An 18,691-nucleotide genomic window follows, 5' to 3' on the forward strand; every position below is an offset into this window, starting at 1 on the left:
GGGGTGACAGTGGTGAGGGTGATGCAGGGAGAGCCAGCACTGCACAGTTACTGCAGGTAGGTGCTTTATGAAGGGTGAGTTTATTTGAGTTTGTTGAACATGATAAGAACTGAACATGCTTTAATTTAAAATAATAATTTAATAAACATGATTTTATTATTGCACAAGCTTTCCCATCAGTATTTTTCTATACCTTATTCACCTAACATTAAGGGGTTAGGGTGCTTGTAGTAACTGCAGTCTCAAGAGACACCTCTGAGTGGAGAGATTGATGCTGCAGTCGTTGAGAAAGTGAGAGTCACTTTCAGTGCAGCTTTCTAGGTTTCACCTGAACTCCTCATTTAGTAACAGTGGCACGCAAATTATTGAATGAAGGACTGTACAGTGCTATCTAACTTTTGTTTGGGACAGAAAACTACATAGGAAGTGATATTTCTCAGTTCATTACATCCAATCTAATGTCTTTCTTTTTTTTAACCTTTAACTTCACACAACAGTTCGTTAGTGGAAATGTGGAAGGGTATCACACTCAGGAGTAAAAACAAGTTGGTTTATATGTTAAATTTCTTGATGCAGTTTTTTCCTTTCACCTTAACCTTTGCATGTCTCTGTGTCTGTTCATTGAGGCATAAGATATGAATAAAAGAAGAAAATTTGTTCAGAAAGACAAATTTTGATCAATATATGTTATCTGATAATCTACAAAACTGAATGCTTAGGCCTGCAATTAAAGAATTGATTTGATATTTAGTTCATTACTGCAATTGAAAATGTGTTTTCCTTTATCTTTACAAATGTGTATGTTGTTGAATGTTTTGCAGTGTAGTTCATTTCTGACACATTTCTGTTCAAACCATTAACGCATCTGTCAGGTTTCCGATATGTGTATAGATGACAGTCCAAGATGTGCAAATGTCTCGCAAGATGGTCAAGGTGAGGCAGACCTTGAATGGTTAAGGTAAGTATAGGTCGTCAGAACTAGTTTTGCAAGAGTTTTCACAATTCTAGGGATACCATTTAGACACGACCGTCTAAAAGCTTCTTAAACGTCAAGAAAAACAAGAAGAAAGCAGAGCTTCATGGCATGCTGCTATTATTACCATTACTGATATATACTATCATTAGTTTTATAAATTATAAAATTTGTAGCCATAAGAACAATATCAGTCATATATCTCATTGTATCGCAGCGGTTATTACCACTTCTCATATCGTTGATCATATTTACCACCATAATTACTTTTGTCATATTCTGTCACCTTAGCTGTAGTTCTTTCTACTATTCTACTATATTAACTGCCTTAACATATAAGTCATATTCACATTACTATAGATATTATGAAAGTTACTGTTATTTTTGTGGTTGCTTGCATCTCTGGAAGTGTGTCTCTGTCTCTCTGTGTGTCTGTCTTTGTCTCTCTCTGTCCATCTGTCTGTCTTTTCTCAAGACAGATGTCCATCCTCCACAGAGCTGGGTCTGTTTGATGGTCTTGTCTGTAAAAGGGAAGGTTTTTGTTGCCACTGTGTGCACAAGATTGCTGGATTAATACTCTATATAATAATTATAATAATGATTACTATTTGTATTCAAGATAGTGCGACTTGTTGCTGCTCAGGGGGGAATTGTTGGGTCTACAGTATGTAAATCATAAATAAGTCAGTGTGGTCTTTACCTACTCTATATGTAAAGTGTCTTGAGTTCATTTATTTCATGATTTGGCACTGTAAATAAAACTGAATTGAATTTTAACTTGACAGATTTAAGTCCAGTGTTCACTTGCATCTGAGCTCTGGTTTGCTCCATTAGTCCATACCAGGGGGACTGAATGTACTCTACAAATACCATTCCTTAACTTTAAGTTATTTACTTAAGCTGTTGACTGTTTTGTTGAATATCCAGTCTCCAACCCCCCAGAAGCCAGATCTATTTGACTAGAACGTCAAATGAATGGGATCTTAGAAAAAGCACAATGTTTAAAAAGAATTTGCCATTTTTGTTGATTAAAGAGAAAATGTGTTACATTGGGAAATTAATTAAATGACAGCCATTAAAACACAATTGACTGTGTATCTTACTACAGGCATGTGTCAATTTTTGAGCGAGGTGAGGAAACCAGAAAGACAGGTCAGGCACTGACAGTGAAGCCTGAAGACCATACTGTGATGTGACGAGTGAAAGTTGCTTTGCAGTTCAAGATGCTGAACATCATCTCCAACGTACTTTGGACAACTTCTCGGAGAAATGTAAGTCAGCCTGCTTATACACCAGAAAACAGACCTTCATGGTTCATGTTCATGCTGAGACTCTCAGAAAGGTGCTGATTTCACTTAAGGGTCATTCTGGATGCTGTAGTTTGTGATGGTGTCGTAGTAATGAACTGCCTTATTGTTTCTGCTCTCAGATCAGATATTATCCTCCATCTTAATTCTGATGTTTATTATTATAATGATAGATGAACAGAAACTGAAATCTCTCAACCAAGTTGTTTTTTTCTAATTTTCTATTTCACATGGTACGCGCTTGACTTTTACTTTGTTTTTTTAATACTAATGTATTTACTATGTTTTAAACAATATGTGTTATTGTTACATACAGTATTATTAAATTGGTGAGTGTTACAGGATGCCATCAAATGTAAACAGAAAGTATTCAAGTATAAAAAGAGGTGACTATATAGGTTACAGTAATTTCAATGTGCAGACATCTTGAAGATCACATGGGCCATTACATTTGTTTCCCTTTCTTCATCTATTTATTTTATCTTACTCCAGTTTTTGGTTTTATTCATCTTTACCAACATTTTGTTTTAAGCAATTTACCACAGATATTTTTTTTTAACTCAACTTATATAGCACCTTCCTTGCAAACATGTAGCCTAAAGTGTTTCACGGAGCAAAATTGAAACAACACAGACAAAAACATCACAAACCAAATATGCACGACTAAAAATGACAACAATAAGACAATAGCATGTTCAAAATTATACAAAAATGCCACCGCCAGGGCTACGAATAATGTAAAAACCAACAAAAACTTAAATCTTAGGATAAAACATCCAAATGAAAGGCCACTTAAAAAACATTGGCCTTTCATTTTCTTTTGTTTGTTTTTCCATAGTAACAAAAGTTGATTGATCCTTTATATACTGACATACTTGGTTTGGTCACAGTTTTCCTTCCTATAGTTAGTGCACTCTTAGTTTGTCAGAGATACAAGTCTATTAGTGCACTGTCACTTTTCTTAGTAATAAAATCTCTTGGATAAATAGGATGCACAACTTTGGCCAACATGGGATTTTCAGTTTTGTTATCTGGCTGTCAAGAACCTCTCTCCAAGAGTGTGTTTCTGGCGTACTGGGATTAAAGTAGTTTTGATGTTCTTATATATGTTCTTTAAATCCAATTCTATTGCAACCTAAAACGTGTACCGTGTGTGTAGCCTGCAGCTTTTGATTTCATCTTCTGGAAACTTGCATGTCTATACAAACACTTTATAAGACATGCGATACCCTACCCCAACCATTGAGAGAGGTGGCTGAGTAAGTGAGTGATATTGAGATATCTTGTAGAAGCTTAAATAAGTGCCTTGAGGAAATATCATGAGTTTTTTGTAGTTCAAACGACATTAGCCTTCCATCGTTGTATAGATCCATTATCCTGCTTAATCCCTTGCTGCCCTTGTCTTATTCCAATGCATCTTCTCTTCCAGGTATAAATTTGCTATTTGACCAATTAAGGCGTTAACCTGGCCGTAGGGGTACATGCCAAATATTCATAGCAGTTTTTGGGGTGTTTTTTCACAGCTTCTCTTCTCAAAAGAGTAGCTGTTAAGTTGTAACCCTTGAGCTGAGCATATGTCAGTCTTGACATTTAATACTATTTTTAATATTAAGTCAACAAACAACAGAAACCATAGACAAATATAAATCATATCACAATATAACATGAAACAGTAACTAAGCTAATGTTGACAGAAGAACTGAAATTATGCTATTACTGTGACTAATATTTAACTTTTCATTTTTCCTGTTGCAGAGGCCTGTGATGGTGATGTCAGCACGCACATATGCTGACTTCACCCAGGCTACCTTTGAAATAAAGGTAAAACACTTGTTTTTGTCAATGTTGTCAAACAAATACATTCACACTACATATTGTAAATTATTATTACTATTTCCCTAACGTAAGAAATGTGATGTCCACAAGCTGGATGAGGCCCCGGGCACTCAGGTGGTTATGACTCGTAAGGAGGGTCTGCAGTACTACCACAGCATGCAGACGATCAGGTGTTTGGAGCTGAAGGCTGCGCAGCTCTTTAACCAGAAGATCATCAGAGGTGCCTGCCACTTGTACAATGGCCAGGTGGGGTCCAACAGAATTTCCTCTGATATAATTTTATTTAACCACTTTGATTAAAAACCATCACATTATAATAAAGAACACTACATCATACAGAGTGTAATTGCAGCATGATAGTGCTGATTAATGTTGGATGTCATTTGAATGTTTTGTTTTTCTTAGGGGATTTTTTTGTCATGCTAGTGACAATGTGCATAGTGCCCCACCCCTATGGATGCCAATGTTGGTCAGTTAATTCCACCACTTGAGTCAAAGCTGATACGTCTCAACAACTATTGATCCCCATAGGAGGGATCCTATGATTTTGGTAATCAGCTTACTAGACAGAATTCTCACTTATTGACTGATAGATTCTATAGATTCTCATTTGACAGTTTAAGATGTGAGGGTCGCTCACGCGAGGCCTACCTTTTGATCAGATGTTTTTTTGTAGAACCCATCATTCTATGAAATTCATTGGATCGCTTCTCTCCCTCTGCCCCTTCGAAGTCCCGCCCCGTAATGTGGCTTCCTTTAGACCCCATGGGGACTCAGCTCCTGAAAAATTTACATTGGTGTCTATTGAAACGGAAAAATGATTTTCTGGTCCCAGTCATTATCTGTCCTGGACCAGAAAATAATTGTTTTATTTTTATAGTCACCAATGTAGATTTTTGGGAGCTGAGACGCAATGGGGTTGGACAAAATAACAGAAACACTTACACAGTAACGTCTTACCTGATGTGGTTCATCCAGGGTGTCTGATACTTCAACAGTTACAATAAACTGTGACTTTCTTGACTTGCGCAATTATCTTTTAAATTGCCAATCAACATATGTGTTATCCATGGCATGGTTCTTTCCATTACATTTACCGTAATAAGGTCCCATGGATGATGGTCCACTGGAAGGGGAGGGACTTTGTCTCTCTATTGTCACTGCATGCATGTTGGCAGCATGGATGTTGTTAACAGCCTTGAGCTCACCACTAGAGCCTGGTGCAGCTAACTGTATTCATAGTCTTTTAAAATGTGCAACTGGGGCGGCCGGTGGTTGAGTGGTTAGAGCAGTCACCCCATGTAAAGAGGCTGAAGGTCTTCGAGGCAGTGGCCACGGGTTTGACTCTGATCTGCGGCCCTTTGCTGCATGTCTTCCCCTCTCTCTCTCACCCCATTTCCTGTCTGCCCTATCTAATAAAAAAGGCTTGAAAACTGAAAAAAAAAAAAAAACGTGCAACTGATGTGTTAGTTAGAATAATGTGATTCTGTGTAAAAAAAAAGAAATAATAATTTAAAAAAAAACATTACCAGTCCCCTCGAACAAAACTCTACAGGCCCATTAGCTGTGAATGTGAATGTCACAGCATGTAACATAGGTGGAGTACAAGATCTCCTCTAAAAAGTAGATAAATTATATAGATTTTGGGTGGAAGTATAAGGACTACATAGATCTTTAAAATGTACAAGCTTCTTTTTCATTGGCTTTTCAGTCCTCTTAGTCCAACATGGATAACTTCTGTAAAGTCCCCAGTTCTGATAAGACAAAGAAAAACCTTTTTGTTTTCTTCTGATAGGAGGCCTGTGCAGTTGGTATCGAAGCTGCAGTTCGCTTAACGGACCATCTGATCACTGCATACCGTAATCACGGCTTCACTTACACCAGGGGTGGGTCCCTTAAGGAAATTATTGCTGAGCTTGCTGGTAAGTTTTAGTTACACACTGTACTGTGGATCCCCCTGAGTTCAGTTTTTTTCTTGTTTTCACTGCTCCCATTTCACTGTTTTAAGGCCGAAGAGAAGGTATTTCAAAAGGCAGAGGAGGCTCCATGCACATGTTCACTAAAACATTCTATGGAGGAAATGGTATTGTTGGATCACAGGTAATTATTTAAATTGTGATAATGGAAACATCTGTAGTTGCTTGACTAAAGCTGGGAAGCTCAGTTTTTTATTGTCCTCCACTGACTCTAATAGTTGTGTGCCATTTGTCAAAAAGGAAGGAAATAACGGTATTTTTAGTTTAACAATATTTTCATCTGCTCATCTTTAAAAATGGCACTTGTGCAATTTAGTGTTGCAATTCTGTGACTTGAGAGACTTACTAAAAACATTTTCAAAAGAATTGTCCAAATTGATGCGGATTCAGGTCAAAATCCTGACACTTAATCTTTATTGGTTACTGTAAACCTTTAATTCTCTCGTGTGTAGAAACATATAATTCCAATATTTTTTTTTCTTTAAACTGCCTTGGTATATATATATATATATATATATACATATTTCTTTCTTTTTTTTAATTCAATTTCAATTCAATTCAATTTATTTCAGTTCAGTTAAATACAATTCAATTTTGCTTATAGTGCTAAATCATAGTAAAAGTTATCTCAAGACACTTTACATATAGAGGGTCTAGACCACACTCTAAGACTTATTTGTGATTTACAGAGACCCATAAATTCCCCCATGAGCAGCAGCAAGTCACACTATCTTTTATTATTACATGATTACATATTGCAACCGTTTGCATTTAAACACTGTTTATGCATGTGATTAACCATTAAAAATGAATTAAATGCAACCTTTCTGGGTTCTCCTGAGGTTCCCCTGGGTGCTGGTCTAGCTCTTGCTTGCAAGTATCAGAGCAAGAGTGAACTGAGTGTTTGTGTCTACGGTGATGGTGCTGCTAATCAGGTATTTGACAGAAATCATTAAGTTTGCAAGTTGTAGAATCTTCAAAAACTGACTCAGAGTAAACAAAGCTCCTTGACAAACTGACTTGAATTTCAAGTAATAGGATATTATCCAATAAGTCTTGAGTAAAATTACACACATTTTGACAAGTTGTAAAAAAAAATGCGTCTGTGTTTCACAGGGTCAGGTTTTTGAAACCTTTAACATGGCAGCTCTCTGGAAGTTACCCGTCATATTCATCTGTGAGAACAACAGGTTTGCTAAAGGTACACCGATGGAGCGAGCCTCTGCAAGCACAGACCTCTACACGAGAGGAGACTTCCTTCCTGGTCTCAGGGTACAGTTCTTAATTATTTATTTTTACAGAACAGAAGAGGGTTTTTTCTCACTTGGTAGAACGACTGTTCCCCTGCATGAGTGTTTCCCTATGCATGTGTGAAAGGATTCTAAATAAACATCTAAAAATTTGGTAAAAACCTGTTCAAACGTGTGGGTTTGTGTCCAGGTGGATGGGATGGACGTTCTGTGTGTTCGTGAGGCAACCAGGTTTGCAGCTGATCACTGCCGATCTGGGAAAGTGAGTTCACAGCTGTTCTTTTTATCTGGTGTTGATTATTATTATCATATAATTATTACAGATACATACTGTCATAGTTTTTATATTTTTCTCTTCTCCTTGTCCTCTAACTCAGGGTCCCATCCTATTGGAGCTACAGACGTATCGTTTTCTTGGACATCTAGAGGGCGATGCTCACCTGAGGTAAAAGCCCATATGTGCTCATGTACATTTACACATTTTTAGCATTTCTTTTTTTTTATGCATCCTTGTTATTATTTTTAAATGATGCTGCTGAGTGCTTTGTAATACATTTTGTAATACTGCTTTATTTCCATGAGAAAGATGATAATGATGAAAGGAGGTTTGTTCTATAACCACTGTTTACAAGAAGGCTCACATGACCTTTCAGGGTATGCAATATATTTATTTATATTCCTAATCAAACAATTATTTAGTAAAGGCCTTTCCATTTTAATTAACTGTTGGATGTTGATACATGTTTATGTATGTAACATTTAACTCTTATATTAATCTGGATAAGTAAATTGGGGACAACGCTCGTTCAAGTTTACCTCTTGATATTAACTATTAATATGGCCTTCTTGTCCCTGCTCCAATATCTCCCACCTCAGCTATCGCTCAAAGGAGGAGGTCGAGAGGGTCCAGAGAGAAAGTGATCCCATCTCCATGCTGAGGGGCCGCCTTCTCAGCAACAACATGACCAGTGTGGAGGAGCTCAAGGTAGCAAATATTTTCAAACTGTGAAACTCTAAAAAAGGATTTAAACTGGGGAGGAAACAGAAAACATAATAGCATTGGGCCAGAGATATATAAAGATGAAAAGATTTGTGATCAGTTGAAGCCAGAAGGCAAAAATACCTGATAGAATCCAGTTGTAATAGCACTCAGGACACAGTGCAGATCCAAACACCTAAACTGGTGTTGACAGTGATGCTCATTAGGCCACATGAGGTTTTTTCTTAGCTTGAACTCTCATAGGCCACATAGAGTTCAGAAATATAAAAATAAAAATGGGTTTTCTGTGGTAAATTGGTAACATTGAAACTCAGTGTTACACCTGGAATAATCTCATACACTCAGTAATGTGTCCTCACAGAGCTCCTACCCTCTGATATGATGTGTGGTTGCCACGGTAATATCTCCCTCTCAAAAGCACAGCAATTCAATACCATAGTCCCATGGGTGGATTATGAGATAATGGGTCCCTGGGCACAGGCACGTTAAAGGTCCCACCATTGTTCCTATAGGAGCAACACACACAGGCTTTGTGATGCACTTGTGTCTCTTTGTGGTTGTTTTATGTGTCTTTCTGGCCATTTTGCATCTCTTCCTGGTCTGTGCGTGGCTCTTATAGGGACCAGATGCCTGTTCAGTAATCCATCCATACATACAGCCTAAAAAATGGCCCCTTTACAACTAGAATCATATACGATGATGTCTTTCTTCCCTGTAAAGAACATCACTCAGCCTTAACTTAGCTGGCAATGAATAAAAATAGTGGGTTTTTTTGTTGTTTTTTACTTTCTGGCTTTTTGTTTCCTTTGTGTCTGGCTGATATAGGAGATCGATGTGGGAATTACCAAAGATGTTGAAGAAGCTGCAGAGTTTGCCATTACAAACCCTGAACCCCCACTGGAGGACCTGTGTAACTACATCTTCTGTAACGATCCACCCCTGGAGGTGCGCGGCACAGACCCATGGACCAAGCTCACGTCTGTTAGCTAAAGTTAATACATTCCCTCTTACACCCACAACATACTCGTCCTTTACAGCATGCAACATTTAAACGCGGATCAGAAATGTATGCATCCGACAATGTACCCTAAACAACCCTCCAAACATATTTTAAGACATATTCAAATAATCCACTTGAAACAATAATGTGTGTCAGATGTGTTTTTTCTACAAAAGTTTCATTTCCACATTGAAATCTGCAAACAGGCATCTACTCCTTGTACCTCATTTAAAATTCCAGGAACTATGGATATACAAATTTTGTTTTGTTTTGAGTGGAGGGCGACAAGTAATGTTAATAACAGAGCTAAAACTTGTGTTATTGATACTTTCAAGTAATGGTTCCCATAGCACAATGAACGCAATGCATGTACTGTATCTGTGGGGGTTTACTAGAGCTGTTGTTATGTTGGTTGTTTGTATTATTGTTGTCTCATCTCATCTCTCATCTTCATCCGCTTATCCGGGGTCGGGTCGCGGGGGCAGCAGCTTTAGCAGGGGACCCCAAACTTAACAAGATTATTGTTGTTATTATCATCATTATTATTATTATTGTTATTATATCTTGTTGTATTATTATAAGCTTTTATTAAAGTAGAGTCAGGAAAATCGTTACCTGTCTGTAAATTCAAAATGACTTTTCCTGCTGATGACTTAATATTACATACGTGATATAATAATAGTCCTTGTAACTTTAAAACATAGGTGTCTTGGTCGATGTTAGGGCATGCTGTGCTTGACTATTTACTGTAGAGGGGTGCAGAGAGATCATTGATGACAGATGTCTTCTTGGAGAAGTCACGTTTAATACCTCAATAGAGTTTGTCATCAATAATCTTGGATTTAGGAAGAAAAATACTAATTTCAGCAACAGGGAAACAAATTAAAGCAAACCATCTAATCATCCTTTCACATGTGAATCTACAGAAATGTACTGCTGGGTTCATTTAAAAGCACACACAGTAAAACCAGCTAATATTCGTGGTGAATTACAAAATGAAATATAGATCATGCACAGACAGTTCGCAAGAAATATGTAGCCAAGAGTATGTTCAATTATTTTATACATTTATTTAGGGAACTGTGTTAAAGAGGAAATAAGTAATATGGCGAGGGAAGTGGGGCACCAGGAGCTAATTAACTCCAGAAGATGGCAGTAATGTAACAATAAGGACCCCAGCTGCTGCAAAAGCCTGAACCAAGAAGAAGAAGAGGAGGAGGAAGAGGAGGAAGAAGACTCTTCAAATCCCTGCCAAAAGGTTGAAAGGCATTGCCAGTCGCTGGTGTGTGGCGCTCTCACAGGGACGACACGATGATGGAGCTTCTCTCGCACACTGACATAAAGAGGGAGCTTTTGTGTGCGCTTTGCACCGCGCTCCTCCTCCTCACCACCACATCTGCAGAGGAAGGCGTGAAAAACTCCCAGTGTCACAACTACGCGGGAGGACACGTTTATCCCGGAGAGGCTTTCCGTGTGCCCGTGTCCGATCATTCCCTGCACCTCAGCAAAGCCAAGAGTGAGTGTCTAGTATTTTTGGACAGTGATTTGCGTCATGAAAGTGCGCAGTGATATTGGTTTTTTTTTTGTTCTTTCCTGGCAAAAGCAGCAGCTGTGTGGAACCTGCCGTCAGGACAAAACAAGGAGACAAAAGTGACAGTGTAGCCTGTCTCTGCAGCTGGTGTTCATACTTATAAGTCTCAGTTGACAGTTTAAGATGTTACTGTCACTTACTTACACGAGGCCGAACTTTTAACCTGGTGTTATTTGTAGGACACGTCATTCTATGAAATTCATTGGATTGCGTCCTTCCTTAACCCCGCCCCCTTTCAACAAATAACCAGCACTAGGGGGTTGGACAAAATAACAGAAACACTTAGAAACTATCAGAGGCATCCATAAAACTCACATGATCCTTTGAGTCCATATAATATGCATGTGTTCCTCTTCACTTATCTGGTCTCTGTTCATCATGTCCTCATGAGGTTTGGGATTAGTCCATGCCACAGTACAGTCTTGTGCAGTGTTTGTGCTCCAGCAGAATTGTTCACCTGCCATATGTTGCCCATTTCAACTGAGGGGAAACCTTCCAGTTGTAATGCATTTTCAAAATAAAAAGAAGTAGAATGTCACAATTCTCCAGATCCACGATTAGACTCGATTTTAAGGTCATGATTCGATTTAGATTAGTTAGATTATGAAGTCTTTATTCGTAAAGAAAAAGACATCACACCCTTCAAATTCTTCTTTAAAAAAAGATAGGCTTCATAATCACATACGTGTGATTATAACCTCTGTATTTTTACCACACTAAGGTCTATGGTCAAATTAAAATGTTTTTTTTCATTCGCCAATCCTGCTTTTGATCCCGATCATCGAAATTGAACGCTCATTTCTATTGATTTTCAATTCAAAATTGAAACTGTGAGGAAATCTGCAGCTGGCAAAGAAGAGACACAGAAGTCATAAAGATTTAAAGAGTCATCACAACCAAAATGCTTGGTTACTATCTCCATAGACTGATATGTGTATATAATAGAGAAACTATAGACAAAATGAATAATCAACATTTCAATAATCAAAACAAAAACAAAGTAGTACGAGTATGTAATCAAAAGTTGACATGGAACGTGGGATATGAAATACTGAGCAATATGGGACCTAATACAGAACTAAATGTTGATATGGACATAAAGAATATACACATACTTAGTATTTATACTGCCAGATCAGGGCGTCCCGTGTGAAGGCACCACCAAAATATGTATATGGTTAAACCCCCCTGGCACTGTACAGTGCTCTTTACGGTGTTATGCTGTGCATACATGTGACAGTAAATAATAAGCTGAACTATAGACATAGATGTTAAGTGAAAGATTAAAGGTCATTAAAGAACTTCTGAGAGTTTTACTGTACAGTGCAGTTTAAATGCATACACCTTAACAAGTTTATGTAAAAAAAGGCTTAGACTTATGAGGGTCTCAATGTCCCATTTATAGGCTAAAGTACTTCTGTAATCTTTCTATCCCATGTTACATTTTGTCGTTTGCAGTATCAACGCACATTTATTTGATATTGTCAAATCCTTTTTTTATCAATACATGTATTTTTCTTCCTTCCTAAGTTTCAAAGCCGGCGCCACACTGGGAAGGAACAGCCGTCATTAACGGTGAATTCAAGGAGACAAAGCTGTCCGACTACAAAGGCAAATATCTTGTCTTTTTCTTCTATCCTCTGGACTTGTGAGTAACACCCGAGTCACACGTTACATGATTCATTCACTTGAATTGCTGCACAACAAAAGTCTACTCTGGCTTTGTTTTGATATTTTGCAGCACATTCGTCTGCCCCACTGAGATCATTGCATTCAGTGATCGAGTGCATGAGTTTCAAGCCATCAATACAGAGGTGGTCGCCTGCTCTGTCGACTCCCAGTTCACCCACCTGGCCTGGTAAGATTGATTCCCCATTACACCCACAAGATGCTCTCACACTTTAATGGCTTAAAACAAAACCCAATAATAACAGACGTCTAATTAATGGGTGCTTTTTTTATGTTTTACCCCCATTAGCTGTTTATTTTTGTACTCCAGAGCTCTATTCTTGAATTTTCTTTGTGTGAATCATTTTGCTAAACTCAGAGCTTTGTTTTTTCCCTCAAACTTCTTGTTATTGACAGGATCAATACGCCCAGGAAGCAGGGTGGACTTGGACCAATGAAAATCCCTCTCTTGTCCGACCTCACCCACCAGATTTCAAAAGACTACGGAGTTTACCTGGAGGACCAGGGACACACACTGAGGTACAGTTTCACATTAACATTTATGGCAATTATCAAAGTTTTACAGGCGATCAGCTTAATAAAACAGGCATGAATCACTTTAAAATGTTTACAAATCACATTGATGCTTCCATAGTGTAGGCCAGGGTTCTCAAACTGTTTTACCTCGAGACCCAATAGAGAAATTCGGGTTATCCCCGACCCCCAAACATACAAAGAAATACATCATGAATTCACGTGATCAAGAGTGAGGAAATCACAGGAGTCACTCAACTTTACCTCAGCCCTGGAGCGGACTTCAGGTCGAGGTTCGCGACGGGGATGTATGTCACTGTGAGCATTGCCTGACTTAACAAAACAATAACGCTCTTCTATTTTTATCAAGAAAATAAATTCACATATCATAGCCTAGTTATACATTTCACTCCGCTGATTGGCAACCCAATAAAAACAAGCCCCCTTACTTTGGGAAAGATTTCTGAGTTGTTGAATGGGAAGGACAACTGTGTAGAAATTTAAAAGTAAGTCATGCTTGAATCTCACTTGTCTGTCCGTGTCTCTCTCAGGGGACTCTTCATCATCGATGGCAAGGGCGTCCTGAGGCAGATCACCATGAACGATCTTCCGGTGGGACGATCCGTGGATGAGACTCTGCGGCTTGTGCAGGCCTTCCAGTACACTGACAAACACGGAGAAGGTATGAGGACCTTGTTTAAACAGCAGTACCAGCAAATCAATAGCTGTTATTTCTCACAGCTGACCGGAATTTGTGTCATTTTCTTTTACAGTGTGTCCAGCGGGGTGGAAGCCAGGCAGTGACACAGTGAGTATCACTGGTTTATTTTAGATCTTTGCTCACTAACTAGTGTTTTTCTAGGATAGTTGGACCGTCTTCGATCAGATACTATTGTATTTGCAGGTCAATCTGTCTGCAAGTAAAGCATTTTCATTCCACATGTAAGTTAGAAGGAACAGACTGTCACTGTGAGCACTGCCTGACAGTTTAGTTTTTTGGCCCTTGCAGGAGATTTTTTCATTGTGAAGTGGAAAACTGAGCATTTGTTTGTCGTTAGGGATCTGCTTTACTCACAGCCTGGTTTAAAGCATATTCTAGTATATTTTTGTATTGTCTAATGTAAGAAATACTTATTGCGCACTCACTTAATGAATTCTCTCCCACAGATCATTCCCGACCCTTCAGGCAAGCTGAAGTATTTTGATAAACTGAACTGATCTGAGTTCTCGTCGCCCCAGTTTGTGAAGTCCAGCACTGTACTGAAAGTGCAAATAAAATGTGTTTTCATAAAATGCTGTCTGTCTGCCCTATTGATTGACTGACCACAGGAAATGGCAGTTTTAGCTCAGTATGCCGTTTTCTTTTTTCATTAGTGTTGTGTACAATGACAGGTGTCATTGATGTGAATTCACCCAGTGGCTTCCAGTTGCTCACAAGCAACAACTGTTTACAAAGAGTCATCAAAGATATTAGCATACTTGCTGGATCGGTTGTGGTGTCTCTTTTTTTTAAATTGCTGCAATGTAAATGTGAGGTAAACACAGCAGACATAATGCATTTGTGTAAAACTAGCTCCAGGCTCAGTCAGTTATTAGAACGACTTCCCTAAAGCATTTACTCAAAGGATGACAAAATGTTTGCACTGGGAGTGGTCTGAGAGTGAACAGTGTATTTTAGACATCACACGAGAAGCTGAGTCACATAACTTTTGCATGAGGGGATATAGCTCACTAATGAAAACATCACTGTGTTGTATATTGCAAACTTTTATTTGTATTTATATATATATATATATATATAATGTTCCGGACATTTAGTACAGGTGCACTGGCTTTAGAACAGCGCAAACAAGAAACTGCAATAGTACTTATGTACATAGGACCCAACTTTTTGAGAATATGATTACCTGATAAGGCCGTGTTAGTAGCACAAACAAATTGTGCATGTCAACCAAATGATATAAAGCGTAAAACTTGACACTGAAAACCAGACACTAACTCTGGGCACACCAAACAGTATATTTATGACCAACGGTGTAATGTACATTTACTCCATCTTATGATATTTTACACATCTGCAGTGGGAAATATACATCTCAAACATTGTATATTTCACTCTCACTGTTTGTCTGACAGCTTTAGTTACTCTTCAGGTTACAGTTTTTCATCCCATTCCTGTCTAGTGAAAACCATGTTTCCTTTAAGTGCTGAGAACATTCTCCTACTTAAGCTAAATAAACTATTTTAAAAGCCTCTTGGCTCAGCTGGAAAATGCATTATCTCAAAGCTGAAAACAGGGCAGTTTTTTCTGACACCATGTAAACTTGACTTTTTAGAGATTTGTGGTACTTACAGGACAGCAAAGCTACAAACCTGATGCCCTTTTAGATTAAATTAACCAACAGTAAACAAAGAGTTAAAATTAGCACAACCTTAAACATCATTAGCACAACCATAAACATCTACAGCAGTATTATGCAACATAAACATCATGTAGCAGTGATATTAATCTGAAAACATCCTGTGAAATAGTACAGGGAACATTTTACTCTATAATGAGTACTTTTGCGTATAATACTTTTTTACCTTTTCCAAGTAAGGTAATGCATTCAGGACTGTACTTGTAGTGGAGTATTTTCAAAGTGTTGTATAAATACTTTTACTGAAGGATCTGAATACTTCTACCACTGTTTATGACTGTCATAATTCTGATTTTGTTTATCCATATGGCACTGTGTGCGAGGCCGTCTGGAGTATCAAGATTTGCAATGTGGCAACATCTTTTTTTGTAATGATTAACCAGGGAAACATCTTTAATGTCATAAACATTATGTGCACCAGGCTTGTTTTTTTCCAGGTCTGGTTAATATTTACCTTTTAAACGGCATTCAAATGAAGTCCATTGACCGACACAAAGATAAGGAGCCAATAGAAAAACAAGAAACAGGATTCAAAGGGCCATATATGGGTTATTGAACAGGTTTACCTTCTCCAGGGATATATAAAGAGAAGTTGCTGAAGCTGCTGTACCACTCAGTGTGATACAGCCAATGTAGTTCCGTATACAGTTTCTAAATTCTTTGCCGGGGGGTGAGCTCCTGAGAAGCGAATGACGAAACAAATTTTGCTTTTATTCACATTCAGAGGAATAGTAAGGAAAAAGGGAAAAAAGAGAAAATGGCCAGTTTTATTTTACGGAAAGCTGAACCCAAGGATGTCTCTGATATCATGCGACTCATAAAGGTAAGCCAAATGTTAAAGCCTAATATTTTAACAACATAATAGGCCATTTGATAGCTAATCATTATTGTATATCTAGTGAAAACCAACCAAAACAACACATGGCTTTTTTTGTGTCTTTCATTTTGGCTTTTAGGAACTTGCTAAATTTGAAGAGATGGAGGAGAAGGTCATGCTGACCGAGAAAGGTGCTTTAATCCATTTGATGTTTAACTATAAGCGTACATTTTCTTAATATACTTATCTGGATTTTCAAAAAAGTTCACACTACTTATGAAGTCAATGTTCCACTTGCAGATCTGCTTGAAGATGGCTTTGGAGATCATCCATTCTACCATTGTTTAGTTGCTGAAGTCCCAAAAGAAGAGAACTCAGAAGGTAAAAACATCTCTCTGAGACACAAATCTTTACAGTTTAAAAATCATATTCCTCAAGAAACTGTTTAAAGTCAACCCCTAACGTGTGATGTTTTCTTCTAGGGTACACTGTGATTGGATTTGCCATGTATTACTTCACATATGACCCTTGGATTGGAAAGCTGCTGTACTTGGAAGATTTCTACGTTATGCAGGAGTTCCGTGGTAAGACTGTTAAGAAGTGCTGTTATACAATGGTGGTAAAGGTTAATGAGTTACAGGGAAAAGTCTTAGTCACTTGCATGAACTCACTGTAAATTGTAATCTTGACATTTAATCTTTCACCAGGTTTTGGCATTGGTTCTCAAATCCTGAAGGTGCTGAGTGAGGTAGAGTAACCAACATACACTTAAAGCTTCTTTGGTGACAGATGCAACCTTTTTTCAACTGTACTCAATAGCCTACTTCACATGCCCTTGTGTTTTCTTCTCCTAGACGGCAGTGAAGACTCGCTGCAGCGGGATGCACTTCATCGTAGCAGAAAACAACACTAAGTCTATTGAGTTCTACAAGCGAAGAGGAGCAGCTGATCTCTCCTCTGCGGAGGGCTGGCGTCTTTTTGAGATCGAAAAGGAGGATCTGCTGAAAATGACTTCCAAATAGAGTTTACTGTTTATTGACCTGTACTGACTGTTGGTAATAGCAATAATCATGTTTTGTTTGGTCATTGATTTGGCACAGTCTTAATAAATACAATTGAAACTGTAACCTTTGAAAATACATTTTTTTATTTTCATTTTATTGATGATTGAACACAGATGTTTGGGAATACTATGCTAACTATACTGCTGGAGGACTATAATGGTAAAATGATCTAAAGATTTAATTAAAGTCACAAAAAAATGAACATGATTTTGTGTATTTGAATTTTTTCCTAATGCGTCAATCATTTCCAGAAATCGCTGGTTCATGTTGAGACCCTTTTTTAAAAACACAACTAATTCTTTGCATGAGAATGTTTTGTTTGGCATTCATATTTTGTACTGCCATTACAAAAAAAATCCATACATTTTGAAATAACTTCTGAAATAAAGGGTACCCAAGAATGAACCTTTGGTTCTAGTACTGTTTGTTGTAGTAGATGATGTTAATCATCATGTGCCATTACATTACATTAGAATCAGTGGTGGAAGTTTAAGTAAAAATAAAGATAGCAAGTGAAAAAACAACAACTTCAAAATAGCTAAAAGTATAAATAGCAGGATTGTCATAGAAAAAATATAATTACAAGTTAAGTCGTGTATTAAAAATGTTAAAGTAAAAAAATATTATCAGCTAAATGTCACAAGACAGTAAAAGAAGCATACTCATAATGCAGCAGAGCGGTCCCTGACAGTTGTTATAGCCAGCATACTATTATAATATTGGATTATTATAGCCTTACTGTTTAATTTACACCAAATGCATAGGCAGATAGGGCCAATAGTCACTTTTATGTAATACATTAGTTTGTAAATTACCTGTCAGATAGTTGTAGGTAAGTAAAAGTAGATCTAGAATATTTTCCTCTGAATGTAGAATGGAAATATTCAGATAAAAAGTACAAAGCTAAGCTAATTTACTTCAAATCACATTCAGTTAATGTGGGATATTTCCTTACTTTAATCCTCAAAAAAGATCTAACTCTGAAAAACTATTTCTTATTTTTGCCCAGCAGGTCGAAGTTGTTGTGGAGAAACGTGGTTTACACTCAGAGTGAAACTGATACTGTGACAGGGTGTTCCATTGAAAACTATAGTCAGCGGTTTGTTTAAATGTTGGATGCTCTCCGTCTTGAGTTCATAGTTTAATCCTTTTTTATTGTCCACCTCTCCCGCTGCATACAAGTCGGGCTAATAAAGGGGCTGCAGCCCTCAGACCCATTACTAGACTACACCAACCTCGGGGTATAAGCTAATTA

General features: G+C 37.8%; 3 protein-coding genes across 3 annotated transcripts; all 3 read left to right on the forward strand.

The window, feature by feature from the left end:
• Window positions 1–4,044: 4,044 nt before the first annotated feature.
• Window positions 4,045–9,332, forward strand: LOC310956913 (pyruvate dehydrogenase E1 component subunit alpha, somatic form, mitochondrial-like; the record flags this gene model as incomplete). Its single annotated transcript, XM_083927291.1, has 10 exons — window positions 4,045–4,101; window positions 4,189–4,362; window positions 5,912–6,038; window positions 6,125–6,216; window positions 6,935–7,027; window positions 7,209–7,364; window positions 7,533–7,604; window positions 7,720–7,787; window positions 8,219–8,327; window positions 9,168–9,332. 10 exons carry the CDS (start codon window positions 4,045–4,047, stop codon window positions 9,330–9,332), a joined length of 1,113 nt encoding a protein of 370 aa, XP_083783417.1.
• Window positions 9,333–10,560: 1,228 nt separating this feature from the next.
• On the forward strand, window positions 10,561–14,428 carry prdx4 (peroxiredoxin 4). The gene is made up of 7 exons (XM_083927548.1): window positions 10,561–10,858; window positions 12,464–12,581; window positions 12,675–12,791; window positions 13,019–13,141; window positions 13,687–13,817; window positions 13,909–13,943; window positions 14,303–14,428. The coding sequence occupies exons 1-7, from the start codon at window positions 10,654–10,656 to the stop codon at window positions 14,351–14,353; spliced, it is 780 nt and encodes a 259-aa protein (XP_083783674.1). The 5' UTR covers window positions 10,561–10,653; the 3' UTR covers window positions 14,354–14,428.
• Window positions 14,429–16,187: 1,759 nt separating this feature from the next.
• Window positions 16,188–17,575, forward strand: LOC310957089 (diamine acetyltransferase 1-like). The gene is made up of 6 exons (XM_083927517.1): window positions 16,188–16,378; window positions 16,512–16,563; window positions 16,673–16,753; window positions 16,855–16,956; window positions 17,080–17,120; window positions 17,227–17,575. Exons 1-6 carry the CDS (start codon window positions 16,313–16,315, stop codon window positions 17,392–17,394), a joined length of 510 nt encoding a protein of 169 aa, XP_083783643.1. The 5' UTR covers window positions 16,188–16,312; the 3' UTR covers window positions 17,395–17,575.
• The last annotated feature ends 1,116 nt before the right edge of the window (window positions 17,576–18,691 follow it).

Source organism: Echiichthys vipera (assembly GCF_963691815.1).
Source record: "Echiichthys vipera genome assembly, chromosome: 14".
Classification (NCBI taxonomy): domain Eukaryota; kingdom Metazoa; phylum Chordata; class Actinopteri; order Perciformes; family Trachinidae; genus Echiichthys; species Echiichthys vipera.